Raw genomic sequence first — 18,241 nt, 5'->3', positions numbered from 1 at the left:
TTGATACGGGCAACACAGGCGGTTGCCTCCCAGTCAACACACATATGTGGGGCCTAAATAGGGAGCAGCAGGTCTAATATTTGGGGCCCACTTGGGAAACCCAACTAGGGTCCAGCTAATTTTGTCCTCAGTTTCCATGGTGGCCCCAAATGTGTTTTCCTAGATGGGTTTATGCTGGGTCCGAGATAAGCCCCAAATCAGGCCCAGCCAACAAATGAGTATGGGGCCCAGATGGGTAGAAGCGGGTCTGATGGTTGGGGCCCACTTGGGCTACCCACCTGGCACCCAGCTACTTTTGTCCTCAGTTTCCATGATGTCCCCAAATGTGTTTTCCCAGATGGGTTAATGATGGGTCCCAAATCAGCCCCAGACAACAAATGAGTATGGGGCCCAGATGGATAGAAGCAGGTCTGATACTTGGGGCCCACTTGGGTTACCAACCTGGGACACAGCTATTTTTGTCTTCAGTTTCCATGGTGGCCCCAAGTGTTTTTGTCCAGATGGATAATGAAAGTAAGCTATAATTTAAATCACCTGTACAACAAAGCCAGTTTATCTTTTTTTCCCCTACAGTTTATAGGAAAAACAAATGCAGCAAACCACAGCTTCTCACTCATTCACCAATCCATTGGTCCTGAAAGAAATAAAATAAAATAAAAAATTAGTGCATTTTTACAAACAAAATCAGATTTGCGATAGTACTGGAGTTGTTTTGGAGGTTGTGCTGTTCAAGTTGTTTGACCTCCTACATTGAACTCTTTGAAGACCATGAGTATTCATGGAAACAGAAAAGCTATTTACAAAAGGATTTACCAAGTAGGCACTCAAAAATACATACATGAGGTGATCAGGGGAAGTGGAGACACATGAGGACACAGCTGACTAGAATGAAACATAATGACATTAAAGGGGAGGGGAGAGTAAGACTAAACACGTAGTACAAAGAAACACAAGACCTTTCAAAGTAAAATAGGAGCCATGGGGACACGAGCCAACAGGGAATACTTAACACAGGGATGACTACATAAATGGATCTACTAAAATGGCCTGTATTTATATAGCGCTTTACTAGTCCCTAAGGACCCCAAAGCGCTTTACATATCCAGTCATCCACCCATTCACACACACATTCACACACTGGTGATGGCAAGCTACATTGTAGCCACAGCCACCCTGGGGCGCACTGACAGAGGCGAGGCTGCCGGACACTGGCGCCACCGGGCCCTCTGAACAATGGAACAATGGAATTTTTGACCAGCTAGCAAAAATCTACTCTATGATATCAGATGGTAAGCACTTGTCTACATTTGTGATTTTATTCAATTTTACATATATGTTTAATGTCATATCAAAAAACACATGAGATCAGATGATTGTTTAATCATTTTTTTATATTTATGTTCATTTTTATAGAGCCACGTTTTCTGGATTTTAAAATTGAAGGTAGTGGATTTTGGGAGGATAAAGTCATTGTAACATGTGGCCATCCACCATTGGATCTCTTTGGTACTGACTGGAGAGCAGAGTGGAGACGTGATGGCAATGTCATAGTTGCAGATGGAGTACATACCATTTCAAAAAACAACAGTCACTCAGTCTTATCTGTGTCACAGTTCATTCGTGCTGACAGTGGTAAGAAGCAAACAACTGCATTCCATGGGGAAATTCACAAATCATATACATTTAAAATGCGAGTGTAGTCTCAGCATTTTTTAGTGATTCAGCAAGTGCAATTACAACATTCTGATTGGCTTAAGGGTAAAACTTGTTTGGTTCAGAAAAAAACATCACATGTATCTTTTATCATAACTCTTTTACGTGGCCTATCGACACAATTTAAAATCTGGTATATAGTTTGAAGTCCGCACTTCTGACCCAAGTTGAAATGGAGTCGCTGGGTCGCTGCAACCCCAGAGGGTTAAGGAAAACGTTGTTACTGCAATGGAGCAATCAATATTAGTGCAGAAGGACTGAAATCATTTGATTTAAATAGTTAAACCATTGCTGTTGCACAAGCCTTTCTCAAGAGAAAGAAATACCAAATTACAAGTGCCAGTGTAAATGTGTACTTGTGTGAACACAGATGTCAACTAATTCATATTAGAAATCCTATTTAAATTTGGAAATAAGTGGTTGCTGAGCTCTTAATAATATAACAGTAAAATAAAATGTTGCTAGACAGAGAATGGTATTCTTGAAACAAAATGGAGCAAAAACTCGTTATCAGCTACATTATTGCTTTTTTGTAGGAAACACTGAATCTGCATAGGAGAACCAGCCATATTACAACTGTATAATACAGAAATAAGTGACACTGTCAACCCATATATTATTATTTTTGTTTGGCAACACTATTTTATTTATGTATATAATAATTTACTTTCATTCCAGGAAATTATGAATGCAGGCTCATACGGGAAAAGGATGAATCATTTTATCGACAACGATCCAATGGAGCCTTCACACTCAAAGAGAAACCCTTGATCAGAGTGGACCCAATTCAAAAATTTTTGAATTGTAGTGGTCAAAATGTGCCACTAAGCTGCACTGTCAACAATGACTACAATATTAATTTCACAAACGTGAATATTAGCGGTAAATCTGAAACAAAGAATCAACAAAATGCAAATCAGCTATTGGGAAATAATTTCTCTGCTCATCTTGCAATACTTACGTTATTTACTAATATGAGACAAAACTTTTTAAAAACTAGTCTGATTAATATTACATCAGATCTGAATGTTTAGCTTGTATTGCTATTCATATTGACTTTGTTGTTTCTGCGATTTATCCAAAGGTAAAAAAAGCATTACCTATCAATATAAAACTGATAGCTGTACAGACAAAGAGCAGGATACAATTACCTGTCAATCAACTACCTATCCTGAATTCAAAGAAACAATAACACTCAGATTTTACAAAGGAAGTGAGTATTAACACATTATAAAGCAATTTATTAAATTCAGGTTAAAAATTATCTACATTTAATAAGGTCTTTTTTTTTGTTTTTGTTTTATTAGATCCTCAAATGTGTGATGATAAAGAATTTGGAAAGGCAGTTAGTGGTTCCAGAGCCAGAATACCCTGTGCAAACAATGAGGTAGGAGAAAAGAGTGCATTGTGCAACATCACAACATATACTGAAATACGAGACACCTGCATACTGCAACCCATTAAGGAGCTGCTTGACCAATCTGAGGTGACTTATATAAACTGCCATGTTCTTTTTAGTTCTTTGTATTGTGGAAAATGTACCTTAGAGATAAATCACAATATTACATATTTTAAAGAGTTTAGAAAGTTCACCTAAGTGAAGCCACAAAAATATTACACAAACCTCTCTTTAAGTTACTCTTTTAATTAAAGTTAATTTGCTATGTGTTTTACTTGACAACTGTGACTATAAATTTCAAAACTAGATTATATCAAATGATAAGATAGGCTCTTAAATGACTAATTTTTTCTACTCTACATTTCAATTTTGCTGATGATGGAAATGACCATGTAATGTAATGTAAAATATAAATGGTTCTCAACACAATCCTGTTGATTCTATTCTGGGCTATAATGGAAGATGAATCCACCTCTCAAATTATTACAGCTCCTTCAACCAGTTTCCAAATGGATGGTATCCTGTTAGACAGCAAAACGATCATGGTCTTAGGATTAAGTGGTGTTTTTATTTCTTGGTGAACATACTTGAGTTTTAGTTGACTTTAGTTTTCTAGTGTTAGTTTCAAGTTCCAGGGCTCTATGTACTACAAAGTAAGTTAAATATATACAGGGATTCTTTCCATTATTTGGATTCAATTGCCCTAACGTCAAACATCACAACTACTAAGTTAACTAAGTTTCAGCTATAAAATTAGAGATATAATTCTCCTCTTTCAAGGAACATTTGAATTCTCTCTCTAGCCCAAAATGGTTAAAGCATTACAGTGATGTGAACTGCACATGTTAACTAGTATCTAGTAGAAGCTGATTTTTCTGTCTGTGTTCAGACAACAGTACCTTCTGAATGCGTTGTGCTAACATGATACTTAAAATATCACCATAAAGCTTGTCTTCTCTTCCTTCCGAAAGCATCAGAGCTGGGGCAGGTGCTGTGCCAATGGTGAAAAAAAAGAGTTAAATAAATGTTTAAATTTGCATAACGCAGTTTTAGTTATTATTCTTTCAGCTGGAACCTTGATGTTGTTTAATAGTCTGAGAATAAGTAAAATACAAATACAAAATGTAGGAAATGTAATATTCCCTAATTTAAAGTAACCAATTTATATTGTCCACAAGTACAAATAGATGCCCCTAAATTGTACGTGCTTTGGAGTTTGTAAGTGCTTTTTGAGTTTTGGGAGCTGAAAGAGCCGGTTCTCTAAAAGGAGCCGGAAATCCCATCACTACAGAAAACCCTGGTTCACCCCAAAGTTACCCGGATAAGACAAAGTTCTGCTTCATAGTACAAACCTCAGAAAGTTAAAAAGAAAAAAAAAGATAAAAAAGGATAACCACTGCACCAAAAAACCCCGCACAACAGAAATTAAAGTAAGCTGCAATGAGTCAATGCTTATCAAGTCCTTTAACTTTGTGCAATACATGTTTTACAGTTTTATACCATTTGTGATGACAGACAAACTGTTAATACAATTTGTGATGACAGACAAACTGTTAATACAAAATAAACTTGTCACCCATTTAATAAAAATAAAACTTGTCAAATAAATAACCACAAAGTAAGCAGGTAGTTTAAGTTTATAAAGTATGCACAAAAAAACACTTTTTCAATAAATAACCACAAAGTAAGTAAGTAGTGTTTCTTTGTTTTGCCACTACAGCACTATTTACAATTTGTGATCAGAAGACATGGAAAGCACAAATGAAACACGGTATTAGCGATGGTAAATTCGATTCTTTTTACTGAATCGAGTTTTAATGAGTCACTTACCAAAGTGAATCGATTTTTTAGTCATTTGATTCACTGTGTCAGTTGACCAGAGAGTGCAAAAAATGTACATTTTCAATCAAACTTAATTTGTTTCCCTTTTCATGTAAATCCTACTGCTAAGATGAATGATTCTAAAAGAAAACAACTATTTTATAGAGCAAAAAAGAGCAAAAACATTTCTAAAATTAAGCAATTTCCTATCAAAGTTGCTTAATAAACATTTATTTTATTTTATTTTATTAGTATTTTCCTTAAATGTGTTAAATATATATTTTCTCATCTAAATGTCCACTGAGCTGTGAGCCAGGGGGCGGTAATGCGCCTTAACATTGGTTGCCAACCAAGAAGAAGAAGAAGCTGTGAGCCAGGAGGGAGGGGGTGAGCGAGTCCTAAGTGATTCGCTTAGGCAGAGCGATGCTACTGTGAACCGAGGAGCTATTTTCTTGATGTGAGCTTCTACTCAGGGTTTTTTCTTCCAGTTCAGAGCAGAAGTTTTTTTGTTACGATACTGGATGTTGTGTTTTTCTCCACAATTTTAATTATAAGCTAGATACATTGCTGCTAACAGCAACAGGGATGAGTCAGTGAGTCAGTTGGGCTTGTGAATCATGATTCATGAGTCAGTAAAGTGATTCTCGAGTATTGAACGATTCGTTCATGATTCGCGCATCACTACACGGTATTCACTGTTCGGTTTATAACTGCAGGCAGATTAAGGTTAAAAGACTGTAATAAACGTAAGCCAGATTCTGTGAGGATTTCTACAAACAAAAACCTTTGAGATAGGAATTAGTAAATAGGAAGCCCAAGTTTGTCATTCTAACTTAAACATTGAGTTAAATTGTGAAACTAAATACTTTTTCTCTTCAACTCTTGCAGGTCTTGACTGCCACTACACTGCCAGCATTTTTGCAACAGCTCAGCAATGTTACTAATGGGAATTCTGAGCAAGTGGTTAACTCACCTAAAAATATTGATGCTGTTGTTCAAATCCTCAGAAATGTAGCCAACAGAATAGAATTATTCAATATCTCAATCAATGAAAACTCAATGAAGGTACATGCTAGTTTACTGAAGTTTGAGTATTCTAAATAATACATGCTTTTTTTTAATTTTGTATTTGTTTATTCAATCTAATACTTTTTTTTTTTTACTGTAGGATATCCTGATAACTGCAGGTGTTCTCACCACAGATCAGGCAAGGGACTCATGGAACTTTCTGAACAAAAACAATGAAAGTATCTCGTATAGCATCTCTAACCCTGACGGTGTTAGTTCATCATTATTGCAGTCTCTTGAAATAATAACAAAACACCTTGCCAGTTTCAATAATTCTGGTATTGACACGCCTTTTATCATCTTGAACAGAACTATATACACAAACCCTATCATTGGTGATTTTAATTCTTCAGTGGTGATAGAAATACCACAGAATGAGGGTAAAAATAAGTCAATCACAGTGATAACATTTGCCTCGCTGAATAATGTACTCCCTGCAAGAGAAATAGACAATTCATCGATTAAGGTCATCGGTGGCAGGGTTGTACTTGTTCAGTCCAGTGGCCAAATCAATAATATCTCTTTGACATTTGATATTTTAAATGATACACTGAGAGATCCAAAATGTGTCTTCTGGAACTTCAATCTCCTTAATGGTCTCGGAGGATGGGACGATGAGGGCTGTGAAGTGGTAAATACAAATGAAACTGGAACTGTCACCTGCAACTGCAACCACCTGACCTCATTCTCTATCCTGATGTCACCAAACAGTCCAATTAGCCCAATTTTGGACTATATAACCTACATCGGAGTTGGCATTTCCATGGGTTCCTTGGTCATATGTCTCATCATTGAAGTTAACATTGCTGTGTCCCTCCTGATTGCAGATATTTGGTTTATAATTGGAGCAGCCATTTCAAATGCAAATCATAAAAACCACTCAGCATGCACTGCAACTACCTTTTTTATCCATTTGTTCTACCTAGCTCTGTTCTTCTGGATGTTTGCCTCAGCTTTGTTGCTGCTCTACCGTACAACTAATGTCTTTGGTGGGGGTTTGTCTAAAGCATCTATGCTGGCCATTGGATTTTCTCTAGGCTACGGAGCTCCTCTAATCATAGCAACAGTAACTATAGCTGCAACTGCACCAGACAACAAATATATCAGAGAAAATGTAATCTGCTGGCTCAACTGGGATGAGTCCAAAGCTCTACTGGCGTTTGTGATTCCTGCACTTTCAATAGTGCTGATAAATCTCATTATCCTGGTTGTGGTTTTGTACAAAATTATAAGGAGAAGGGTTGGAACAACTGCTGCACAAGCAGGTGAAAAGAGCGTTTTACTGGTTATTGTCAAGAGCTTGGCTGTGCTTACACCATTTTTTGGAATAACTTGGGGTTTGGGAGCTGGACTTCTGGTGCATCCAAGAGACATAGGAATCAATATTGCATTCGCACTCTTCAATTCGCTACAGGTACAAATAAACTTTTTACCTTTTTATACCATAATAGCAGAATCTTTAATCACTGAATCCTTGATAACGGACATTACTCTGTCTTTTAAAAAAGGGCTTCTTTATTTTGGTGTTTGGAACACTGCTGGATGGTAAGGTATGTACAGCTCAATTTTAAGTCAAGTTAATGAATAAGTGCTTATTGTTGAATTACTTTAAATTAATGTTAAATGATATAATTTGGTTTAACCAACAAAGTGCTTAATGTCTACAAACCTTTACTGACGAAGGAATATGAATTGTAATAATACTACACTAAAATCCTCTTGTCAAGTCAAACTTCTGCCTTTTAGTGCCATTTCATGGTTTCTCTGTAAATCCATATAAATGACTAATTCAGACTTGATGGTGAAAGTAGCAAACAGCAGGTGGGCCCACACTTCAATAAATAACAGTTATATGTATGTGTTCGTATCCCACACAAGCACACAAAAAAGCAAGATAAACATCACCATAGACTTACAAAAAGATTCCTTTTAGTGTTTGGCTGGGCATCATGAATTAATTTACTTTTACAGCTAACTTGTGCAACTTCCATTGTAGTGTAACATTTGAGATTTCACTTACCAGGTGCGGTCAGCAATATCATCATATGCACGACCGTCCAGAAGTGGGACAGGGGTAAGAACAGTTTTCGTGTTCCTTTTTTCTTTCCTTATTTTTGGATCTCAGCCAACTTGTTTTTTGTTTTGTTTTGTTTTTTCAAATATTGCATGATTTGTTTTTTGTATTGTATTTTAGAGCACAAGTGCTGGAAACTCATCGTCAAGTGGACTTCGATTTTTAAGGAACTGGAGACGTGGAAGAGGTAAATAACAATTAAAAAATTAACATAAAGATGCAGGAAAAGCTGTGTGTTGTTAGGTGTGCTTGTACCTTAATCAGGCAGTCCAACACAGAAAACAATTGGATGGGTTGCACATTAACACAAATTAATTTTTTTAATTTTATTTATTCATACAATTATTTTACTTCTTACTTCAGTGTCTACTGTGTATTATTTTTTGCCACAGATTAACTATACTGCTCTGTTTTTTTTAGATGGCTACAACATGACATCCAGTGCATCCAGTGATTTACATTCAGCTAGCAACACATAATGAATGCAGAAATCTGTGGTTATTCAGATAACCAACAAGAAGTCAGGCTTTTCTTTGTTCCTTTTTTCCATAGTATCAGTGAGTTAATCTGTTGTGTTTTTATTAATAGCTTATATAATATTTAATCCCAGAAGAATTTGGCTTGGTTTTTAAGGAAAACAAATAAAGAAAAATATGTGTGCTCACCAAAATATTTTTGAATGGCATAATAAATTTTGGAATTGTAATCAAACTTTAAAAAAAATTATGTCATCGTTTTCATCTTTGATTTTGATTTGCATGCATGATTATCAACACAGCACAGAGCATAGATTTGTAGTTATACTAATAGATTTTTATCAATCTATAGATGTTTTTAAAGAAAAGAGTTGAGTGTTCTTATATTCTAAAGAGTGAGTAGATTTGATGTCTGATGTAAACATAAGTAAAACATTGTACTCGCAATATACACAGAAATACAAACTACCTTTGTTTAAAAAAACGTTTTTGTGTTGGGGACATCTACTCAAAATCTTGCCGTTTCATTCTGTGTCAGTATGTATCATGGCACACAGTCCCACAAAGATCCACATGAAAACTGTTAATTGAGCTGTAACAATTTCATTCATTTGTAATTCAATAATTTCTGGTAATCTTTTATTTTGTGCATTTTGTGAAGTAGCCATGTGTTGTAAAGATGAAACAGATGTCAGGGAACTGTTGCACATTAGGTAGATCTTAATGCTGAAATTTCTCATACTCATGTTAATTTTACCCATATTTATTTTTTTCTTTGCAGAACAGATAACTGTTATTCTAATTAGCACCTTCATAATCTTTACTGGCTACTCAAAGATTAACTAAGTATGCTTTCTGTGCGCCTTTTGTGCATTTAATGTGGTATGTTTTTGGATAGCTTTGACATGCCTTAATTTTGATCCTGATTAATAATGTATACAACTAGCTTTCTATTACTTTCTATTACTAATTATGTCCTGAATTTGTTAAACTTTTATTCAGAATTTGGTGATTTAAATCTTTTAAAAATACCAATCTTGTGTCAAACTCCAGCTTCACACACCCTGTTAATCTGGCAGATTTGTTTGAAGTATCCTAAAATCCAAATTCCTAAAACAAATAAATAAATAAATAAATAAAATAAAATAATAAAAACCTGAATTGGAATGACACACAGACGAAGTTCCTAATAGTGGTGTGCGGATCGATATTGAAATATCGATTCTTCCGATACCAGTAATTTATGTTCTAGAATCGATTCTCATATTAAAATATCGATATTTTAGTACTTTGGGGTAAATTTGTAGTGTTTCATTAACAGGAACAGTGGAAATAAACTATATCATTCGGATCGTCTAAATTGGAAGGAACTACTTCCTCTTACGCCTTAGTCATTTGTGAAATACGGCTGGATAAATGTGTAGCAGCCTCTGGCATGCACACTCACAGCAATGGCTGAGCATAAACGGAGTCATGTGTGGATGTATTTTACCTCCACAAACAGCTAAGACGCGGTTTGCGATACATGTGGCAAGACAGTAAGGTGTTGTGACAGCACCATTAACCTCGTCAAACACCTGAGAGTAAATCATAGAATATGATGAGCTTATGTTGAGGCGAACTGAAGAGGAGTAGAGGGACAGACTCAAGCGCAGACCACAAACTCCTTTCGAACAAGAGTGAATTTATTTACAGTGATCTGCCACAGTGCAATATATATACAAAGGTGTTTGGGGGAAAGGGCCAGGGTTCCAGGGTCCAGGAGTGAAAGGGGCCGGAGTCCAGGGGAGGGGGTTTCCACACACAAACAGCTCCTCTTTTCTCCACCACTCTTCTTGCTCAGTCACAGTTGCACAGGGAACGGGTCCGGTGCCGATCTGCGATGCGTTTGTTGTTCTCTTTTGTGCGTAGTAGGGCCGCTTGAGTGGCCCGCCAAACTCGACAACACCTGTGTAAATTCATTTCTTTTGAATTAATCCCTTCTTCTGAAAAAGAACCTCTCCTGGTTTAAATGGCACTTTGGATTTCCTTACTTTCTGTTCCGCTCCCAACCCCAAATAGATGCTGACAAGCTGACACAGTAACATGGAAGAGGAAAAGAAGTTGGAAGGAAAAAAAAATAAACCTAATGCCTAACAATGAAAAATGTAAAATAAGATCAATAATAATAATAATGATAATAACGGTAAAAGATGAAGCAACAAGTTTTTAGTTTCTTGTTTATTCCAAATGATCATCCAGATGTATGTGACATGTGATGACAAACACCATGTTTGTCATCACATGCTTAAACTCATCATATATTTTTACATATGCTGAACAGGCAGTCAGACATGCTGTCACTGTGGGGTAGATAACTGCATGAACACCATACGGCAGGGGTCTCAAACTCCAGTCCTCGAGGGCCGCCGTCCTGCAACTTTTCCATGTGTCCCTGTTGCACAACCCGTTCTCACTCCCGACGCGTAACACACCTAGTAGGTCATTAGCAAGACTATAGAACTTGACTGCATGCTGAGTTGGAAATTCAGCCATTTGATTCATGTTACAGCAGCTCATGAGTGAATGAACATGGTGCAATAAAAGTATTTTTAGAAGTATATGTTTCCAAATACATGCATTTACTTACTCGATGTTACAATATTTCTGAGAGCTCGTTTTTAAGCCTCCCAGTTATCAGTTTTGTGATCACACTATTGCTTTAACATTATTGAGACTACACAACACATTCATCCCTGACCTCCTCATATCCAGCTGAACAGGATTACTATACTGTGTAGATTTACAAATTCTTTCGTGGAACATCGAAATCCATTGTGTTGTGTAGATTTTTAACATATCTCCTGGATCATTACTAACTGTATGTTTGGTTTTACTTGTAGAGTTGTTGTAAGACCAGACAAGGAGCTCGAAAAATTTTATGGTTCCCAAAACAAAACAAGCCAAAAAAAACAAACAATGAAAATAATGACAAACCTTTAAAAACAACTGTGTGGAAACGGTAAGAGTATGCAGATCATCCAGCAGAGGGCACCATTATATCAAAAAAAATCGTTCAAATGTGACTTAAAGATTTATTAACCTTCTCAGGCTCAAATTAAGTTTTTGTTGCTAATGTACAAAAGAATACCTCCAGTGGTACTTCTGAGGGGAAAAAAAAAAAAACCTCATAAAATATGTATGTGGGGTAATCAGGTTGTTTAGCTTTTACTTGTTGCAAATCTGCAACGCCTGCCTTGACAGGGTTAAATTAAACACATCTATTAAAGTATGGTTACTACTTTTCAAAGGTGGTGGCTGTAAATGCTGCACTTGAAGCACAGTCCTTACCAGTTAGGGCTTTTTAAAGAGCTCGAGGTGAAATATTGAGGACATTTTTTTCCCCCAAAAATGTTACATGTGTCATTTATAGAAGAGAAATAACAGCTTTTGAAAAATTAAAAATCGATCTGAATTCTGAGAAACCTAAAAAAATAAAAATAAAAATCCAGCTGTAAAATGAACAGTGCAACAGATTTCACAGAAGCTGGTGAAACAAACAAACTAAATTCATTGTGGTTGGAATCTGTTTTAATCAAGATTTGCATGGATTCATGCACATTCTCCACTTCCTGGTATCAAACAACAAACATTTTACAGTTGTTACACCCCAGCCCAGGGAAAACTGGCGTGCAACAGAAGAAAAATAAAAATAAGGAGAAATGCCCCCACACTCCCTGCTCTCAAGGAAGACGAACCAACAAAAACAGCTACCACGGATTTCACAACAGCCTGTCAATTTATCAAGTCCCAAAAGGTAGCAGGCGTCAGGGTGAGCATGGCCAAAACAACAAACAAAAACTCTAGAAATGAAATGCAGCTGGCTTACCTTCACAGAAAACCCCAAACGAAAATTACAGGTGTCTTACCTGCCTCCCTAACCAAAAACAGGAGAAAAGGTTCCCAAAGAAAAATGGCTTCTCACCCCTACAGCTACCAAGTAAGACAAAGTATCGACAACTATTTACATCTATATACAACAAACTATTTACAACACAGGGGGAGATCGCAATAATCCATCCATCCATTCGCTAGCGCTTATCCTTTTCAGGGTCGCGGGGGGTGCTGGAGCCAATCCCAGCTGTCATAGGGCGAGAGGCAGGGTACACCCTGGACAGGTCGCCAGTCTGTCGCAGGGCTAACACACAAGGACAGACAACCATTCATACTCACATTCACACCTAGTGGCAATTTGGATTATCCAATTAACCTATCCCCACAAACTGCAAGTCTTTGGACGGTGGGAGGAAACCGGAGTACCCGGAGGGAACCCACGCAGACACAGGGAGAACATGCAAACTCCACACAGAAAGACCCGGCCTGATGGTGGAATTGAACTCAGGACCTTCTTGCTGTGCGGCAACAGTGCTAACCACCGTGCTGCCCACAACAGCAACAATGACAAACTGAAATATAGGGCTTAAATACATAGAGGGAGCTATCAGGGAATGGACAACAGGAGGGAAACACAGCTGGGGCAAATCAGAACTGACGAGACAAGGAAGCGTAAACTGAACACACTGAGATAAGACAGACCTTCAAAGTAAAGCAGGAAACACATAACAGTCACGCCTAAACAAAACACTGACAACATTGGATTGTAACACAGTGCTCAGGATGACTTCATTTACATGCAACAATTTTGTTTTTTTCTTTTAAAGAAAAAAAAAAGGTTCAAATTCATATTTTGAATGATCACTTTCCCCCCTGTAAACCTCTCTGAAATAAAAAGCTTATATTTAGATATGATAAAAACAACTGAGTCACTGACTCAAAGCAAATAACTATAAAATATGATACAAAATAAGCAGCCCGAGCATCCTCAGGTCATGGTGTTGCTCACAGTCCCATCACAGAGGGAAGCACAGCAGCACCCGTGGATGGAAGGAGAGTGCATTCAGTCCACTCAGACGGACTATCTCATGTCCGAATCAGGGACTTTCCAGTTCAACTGGAAGCCTTTGTCGTAGACTTCGTAGAGCACCTTCATCACGTAATGATTCCCTCCTTCCTGATACAGCTCCAGGTACTTCCTGTAAAGCTTCAGGGCTGTGCATGAGTCCTCCGTGCTGTCGTGGGTTTCTCCCTGGATGTTGAGGCCTGTGGACATGAAAAAAAGGTCAGGAATGATTAAAATGAAAGTGTTCAGCTTCAGATTACAGTGTGGATATGAGGAATTGACACGTACGCTTTAGTGCATGAACTCAAAAAAGCCTCTAAATACTTTGTTGTTCAGATTTAATTCCAAGATGAGTTTGATGACAACTAAAACATCATGAACTATACTGACTTAATACTGAATACTTAACTTAATACTGACAGTAATATGAGCGGATTATCCAGTTTACATATTTAAATCCTAATCCCTCTCACTGTAATAATGTGATTTAATTCGATTACAGACTCATATTTGGATTAGATTTTTGTTTTTTTTATTTCTACTAACTTACCAAGAAAATACCAAGCAAGGAATTTCGTGTCGATAACTTGATCTTTGGGAACCTTAAGAAACAGAAAATAAAAAACATTAAAATCAAAGCACATCTATAAAAAAACATCTCTAAACTATATGAACTAATTTGAAATATATAACAGATGAAATAACGTACCACTAAATTAATGACACGAAAGTCATTCTGCAGGCCGTGGCCGACGAAGCGAACTCCTGCATTGATGAGGAAGCGTAGCTTCAGGTAGGTCGACTTCAGCGTGGTCACGTGCTTAGAGGATACTGTGGCATCCAGGTCTCCAGGTTCGATTCCAGAGTATTTTGTCAAATAGTCGACCACCTGGAAGAACAAATTGACAAGTTAGCGGGTGGATCCTTGAAACATTATATATTCATTCTTTCAGGTCATCGTGGTCTTTTCTCTCTGCAGCTTCTCACCTGCTCCTGAGTGGAGATGTAATCATCGATGAAGGGGACCCCCTCGTTGGGCCCCTGACCCCTCACACAGGTGATCCTGGCCACAGACATCTGACTGGGCGTGATGGTCGATTTGGTGCCGTCGCTATGCAGCACTGCTTCCTCCTGCAAACGCACACATTCAGGGGTCAAATTTGTTTTAAATACTTGAGTCAGATTAGCTGAACTACTGAAAATATGTACTAGGAATATTTAAAATTGTTTTTGATCCTATATTATAATAAATGATGGTATCATAGCCAGACTTACCTCACTGAGCTTTACAAACTCAGCGTCCAGCCCCACCAGGTCACCAGCCTGCGGCATCTCACTGACTGTGAGTGGGATGAAAGTGGCGTCTGTCTTGCTATGCTTCTCAGTCCGATATAAGTCGGATTTGACTTCAGACTGATTGTGCTGACACTCACTGCGGAGGTCGTATTTGGTGTGGTAGTTTCTCTTGGCGTAACACAGGATGGCTGGCACTTTCCAGCTCACATCAAACTGTGCAGCCTCAGTCTGAAAACAAAAGGAGAAACATTTTTAAATGACTGCACACATTAAAGTTAGCATGAATAAACAAGCAGGAATCTTATCTAGGATCCTTACCTGCTCAATCGGCTCAATGAGGAAGTCATTGAAGAGGTACCACTGCTGGCGAGAGACTCCCTGAAATAATAAAATCATTTTGAATGTTAAAAATGAAACTTTTTGTAGTCAGCAGATGTCAAACTTTTCTTATCTAAGCGTCGCTCACCTCTTTTCTTTGATGGTAGGTCTCACCCACTTTGATGTGTGCGACCATATTACCACCCGCGCCAGCGTCCAGGATGTGCGGCACCGTGGCCACCAAGTCATACAGAGAAGCTCCCTCCGCCTGTTCAGCAGCACTTAACTAGTAACAGAAAGTGCAAATAATTGTAAGATAAACTTTTTCATTTCACAAAAGTTGAGAAATTCATGTGTTACAGAAACAAAAACACTAAAACCAACCCATAGTTCAATATCTACAATGCTTCAGATTAGTGTAATAATGTTTTAAAAATATTGCTCCTGGAAATATGGATTTAATTTTGAAGTGAAATTTTAACTCAGTAATGAAAAGTTACTCAGTTATTTCTTCAAGTGCAAAGATCAGCTGAAAATCTAAAGTCCTCACCTCCTCGCCCTCAGGCCAGCTGCTGATCTCCAGTCTCTGACTTTTGCTGAGGGACATCTTGAGAGTGGCGGGGATCCACACGTGACGCTGATCCTGATCTGTCTTCTGCATGGATTTGTTGAAGGTGTACTATAAAAACAGAAACATGGGCAATCATGTAAATAATGAACAGATAAATCATTACTTTCTTTTAACTGTATTTAAACACAGTGAATCAGTGGCTTACCTCGGCCTGAACCTTCCAGAATTCGGCCTCTTTGCTGCTGTTCACCTCACAGTTTATCACCAAAACATCTGGGAGACGTCGAATGTTGCGTGTCTGCACCTACAGTGTAACACAAAGAAATGATTACCCTGCACAACAGGTAACAATCAACCATAAATGAATTGTCATTATGAGTGAATGAAAGCTGTAACTCACTGTGGGCTGATACTTGTCACAGTTTCCACACCATGTGTGAGATCTCTGCTGCAGGCAGATGCTTTTCTTCAGGATCTCAGCAAAGTCGTGCTCCTTTATTCTTTCTCCTGAAGTGTCAAAGTACAATGAATATCAGTGTATACATCAAATCAAGCAGATATTTCCCTCTGCTCATTCAAAAACTAAATTAATTCAAACCATTATGTAATCATTAATAGTTCAAGTTTCAAAGACAGAGTAATTCACAGTCACAGATATCCATGCTCTCAGTGCTCTCAGACTCACCTTGAGAGTCAGGGTAATGCATGTTGAACAGCAACACGAGGGAGGAGTAGACTGTTTCTATGCCACAGAGACACGGGCTGCGGTTCTCAACTTCAGAACAAAACAGCTCTCTAATGACAGAGTCGCCAGGGGAGCCCAGAGAACTGCAACACAAACACAAATCACAGTTTCAGAAACCAGAAGGAAAACTCTGCATTTATAAACAAACATAATGATAAGACTGGGACAGTGTCCAGTAAGAATGCAGGTCAACAACGATGTGTTTTACCTACTCCTGGTCGTCCTGTAGGCCCGTGGATCCTCCTGCTCCTGTGTCTCCTGGAAGAGCTGGTAGAGGATGAAGTGATTCCATCTCTGGATTAAGCGACCTAGCTTGACTGTTCCTGTCGTCTCCTCATAGTTTTTAACAAGTTTTTTCTAGTTTGATGTCTTTAGTGTGATGATGTTATTCTGATGTGAATAACTTTTTTATTTATGCTCTTTTATAAATTAATATTTTATGCGTATATACATGCCTTGTTAGTTTCTTACTTCATGATATACAAGAAAACATTGACAACTGTGATTAATAAAGAATTGTCTAGCAGACCAACCACTTATTAGATCAGAACTTTTAAACTTACTGACAACTGGGCTGAATTAACCACCCTGCTCGCATTTCTGTTGTTTTTAACAGAGGCAGCCCAGTTACTGTTTTTAAACTGTTCTTGTTTTTTTTCAATCCCTCCTTTACGTTCAGGCTGCCCAGACATCCACTGCATGTCTTCCTGTTGCAGGTGTTTGGAGCCTGACAGGAAGGGCATGGTTTGGTTTTTGGCTTTGTCATTTCTGCAAATGAAAATGGAACATGTAGGGATTATTTCAGGTCTGTTTTGGTGAAATGATTACAAAAATAATTTATGACCAAAGAAATAACTTATATTACGAGGCAGTATTACACCATATTTAGAAAAAAAATCAATTACGAGATTAAAGTCGTTAATATTGAGTTAATTACGTGAATAGGGTTAAAAAAAACTGAATTGATTACAGAAAAGATACATTGCTAAAATCGAGCAGCACTAACATTAGCTGGGTGGCCAAGCAAGTGTCTTACACATGAGAATACATCACCAAAAAAAATTAAATAAACTTTTGCAGAAGTAGTTCTCTTGGTACACAGACTGCTCTGTGAAAACATTTCAAGTTTAATATCAGTTTAACATGCAAATTACCCACAGTTTATTACAACTTACTTAGCTAGGATCTGCCTCGTGTCGAGTCGAAAGATTCGCTGCAGGACCGTGAGTTGAAAGATACATTTACTACGACTCCCAAGATGCATTGCAGTAAAAACCATCCAATCGCCTTGCTTAAGATCTGTTGACATGTCACTAAAGGCGCGCTGTAGATAAATATTGCAATTTGTAAAAAATAAAATAAAAAAATAAAATTTGCAATTTGTAATTACATAATTAAACACTGGGCCAGTTTATTTTCGTATTATCGCTGGTTATTATTTTAGAGTAAATAAAGGAATAACGGGTAGCACCAAGCTGTTGTTATCTTCATTTCTATAGCAACGGCGTTTGAGGATTATGGGTAGTGTGCAGTTACGGGATTAGTGCGCCGTCTGCATAAATTGGTCTGATTGGTTGGAGCCGAGCGCATCCAAAACTAACAGTGGTGGAGTGGTGGATGAATCTATAAATGTGTTTTACGTGTGAAATGAAAATAATAAACCTAACAAAGGATTATATACGTTAAATCTGCGCACTTTCAGCTCGTGAATCACTTTGGAAAACACTGTGTGATGGCCACAACATGAAGCGATTTTATTGTTGAATTATCCGTGATACTTTCATGTGTTTTTGTTGAGAAATGTTAACGATGTCATTAAAA

General features: G+C 37.7%; 2 protein-coding genes across 6 annotated transcripts; one reads left to right on the top strand and one right to left on the bottom strand.

The window, feature by feature from the left end:
- Nucleotides 1-915: 915 nt before the first annotated feature.
- On the top strand, nucleotides 916-13,691 carry LOC147300616 (adhesion G protein-coupled receptor F1-like). 3 transcript variants are annotated; one of them, XM_086285063.1, is made up of 10 exons: nucleotides 916-1,289; nucleotides 1,414-1,632; nucleotides 2,392-2,926; nucleotides 3,021-3,199; nucleotides 5,822-5,998; nucleotides 6,102-7,415; nucleotides 7,510-7,551; nucleotides 8,025-8,075; nucleotides 8,196-8,262; nucleotides 8,496-13,691. In XM_086285063.1, exons 4-10 carry the CDS (start codon nucleotides 3,029-3,031, stop codon nucleotides 8,552-8,554), a joined length of 1,881 nt encoding a protein of 626 aa, XP_086141189.1. In that variant the 5' UTR covers nucleotides 916-1,289; nucleotides 1,414-1,632; nucleotides 2,392-2,926; nucleotides 3,021-3,028; the 3' UTR covers nucleotides 8,555-13,691. The 3 variants fall into 3 exon arrangements, with proteins under 3 accessions (XP_086141189.1, XP_086141190.1, XP_086141192.1); XM_086285064.1 differs by lacking the exons at nucleotides 916-1,289; nucleotides 1,414-1,632 and having other exon boundaries at nucleotides 2,924-3,199; XM_086285066.1 differs by lacking the exons at nucleotides 916-1,289; nucleotides 1,414-1,632; nucleotides 2,392-2,926; nucleotides 3,021-3,199 and adding an exon at nucleotides 5,159-5,390.
- Nucleotides 12,100-18,230, bottom strand: LOC147300615 (PAN2-PAN3 deadenylation complex catalytic subunit PAN2-like). Of its 3 annotated transcripts, none has more exons than XM_086285087.1 (13): nucleotides 17,596-18,230; nucleotides 16,633-17,188; nucleotides 16,361-16,503; nucleotides 16,076-16,182; nucleotides 15,881-15,979; nucleotides 15,655-15,783; nucleotides 15,253-15,390; nucleotides 15,105-15,164; nucleotides 14,766-15,014; nucleotides 14,478-14,621; nucleotides 14,200-14,379; nucleotides 14,041-14,092; nucleotides 12,100-13,690 (listed from the first exon to the last, which is right to left on the bottom strand). In XM_086285087.1, the coding sequence occupies exons 2-13, from the start codon at nucleotides 16,710-16,712 to the stop codon at nucleotides 13,506-13,508; spliced, it is 1,566 nt and encodes a 521-aa protein (XP_086141213.1). In that variant the 5' UTR covers nucleotides 16,713-17,188; nucleotides 17,596-18,230; the 3' UTR covers nucleotides 12,100-13,505. The 3 variants fall into 3 exon arrangements, with proteins under 3 accessions (XP_086141213.1, XP_086141215.1, XP_086141214.1); XM_086285089.1 differs by having other exon boundaries at nucleotides 16,629-17,188; nucleotides 17,596-18,228; XM_086285088.1 differs by having other exon boundaries at nucleotides 16,633-18,230.
- Nucleotides 18,231-18,241: the final 11 nt, after the last annotated feature.

The sequence above is a fragment of the Aulonocara sp. 'chitande type north' Nkhata Bay genome, unplaced genomic scaffold (assembly GCF_057382095.1).
Source record: "Aulonocara sp. 'chitande type north' Nkhata Bay isolate Kocher_YH1m ecotype deep benthic unplaced genomic scaffold, A_spYH_male_GT1.1 unmapped_scaffold_23, whole genome shotgun sequence".
NCBI classification, from domain to species: Eukaryota; Metazoa; Chordata; class Actinopteri; order Cichliformes; family Cichlidae; genus Aulonocara; species Aulonocara sp. 'chitande type north' Nkhata Bay.
This window is presented reverse-complemented; position numbering and strand designations above follow the sequence as displayed.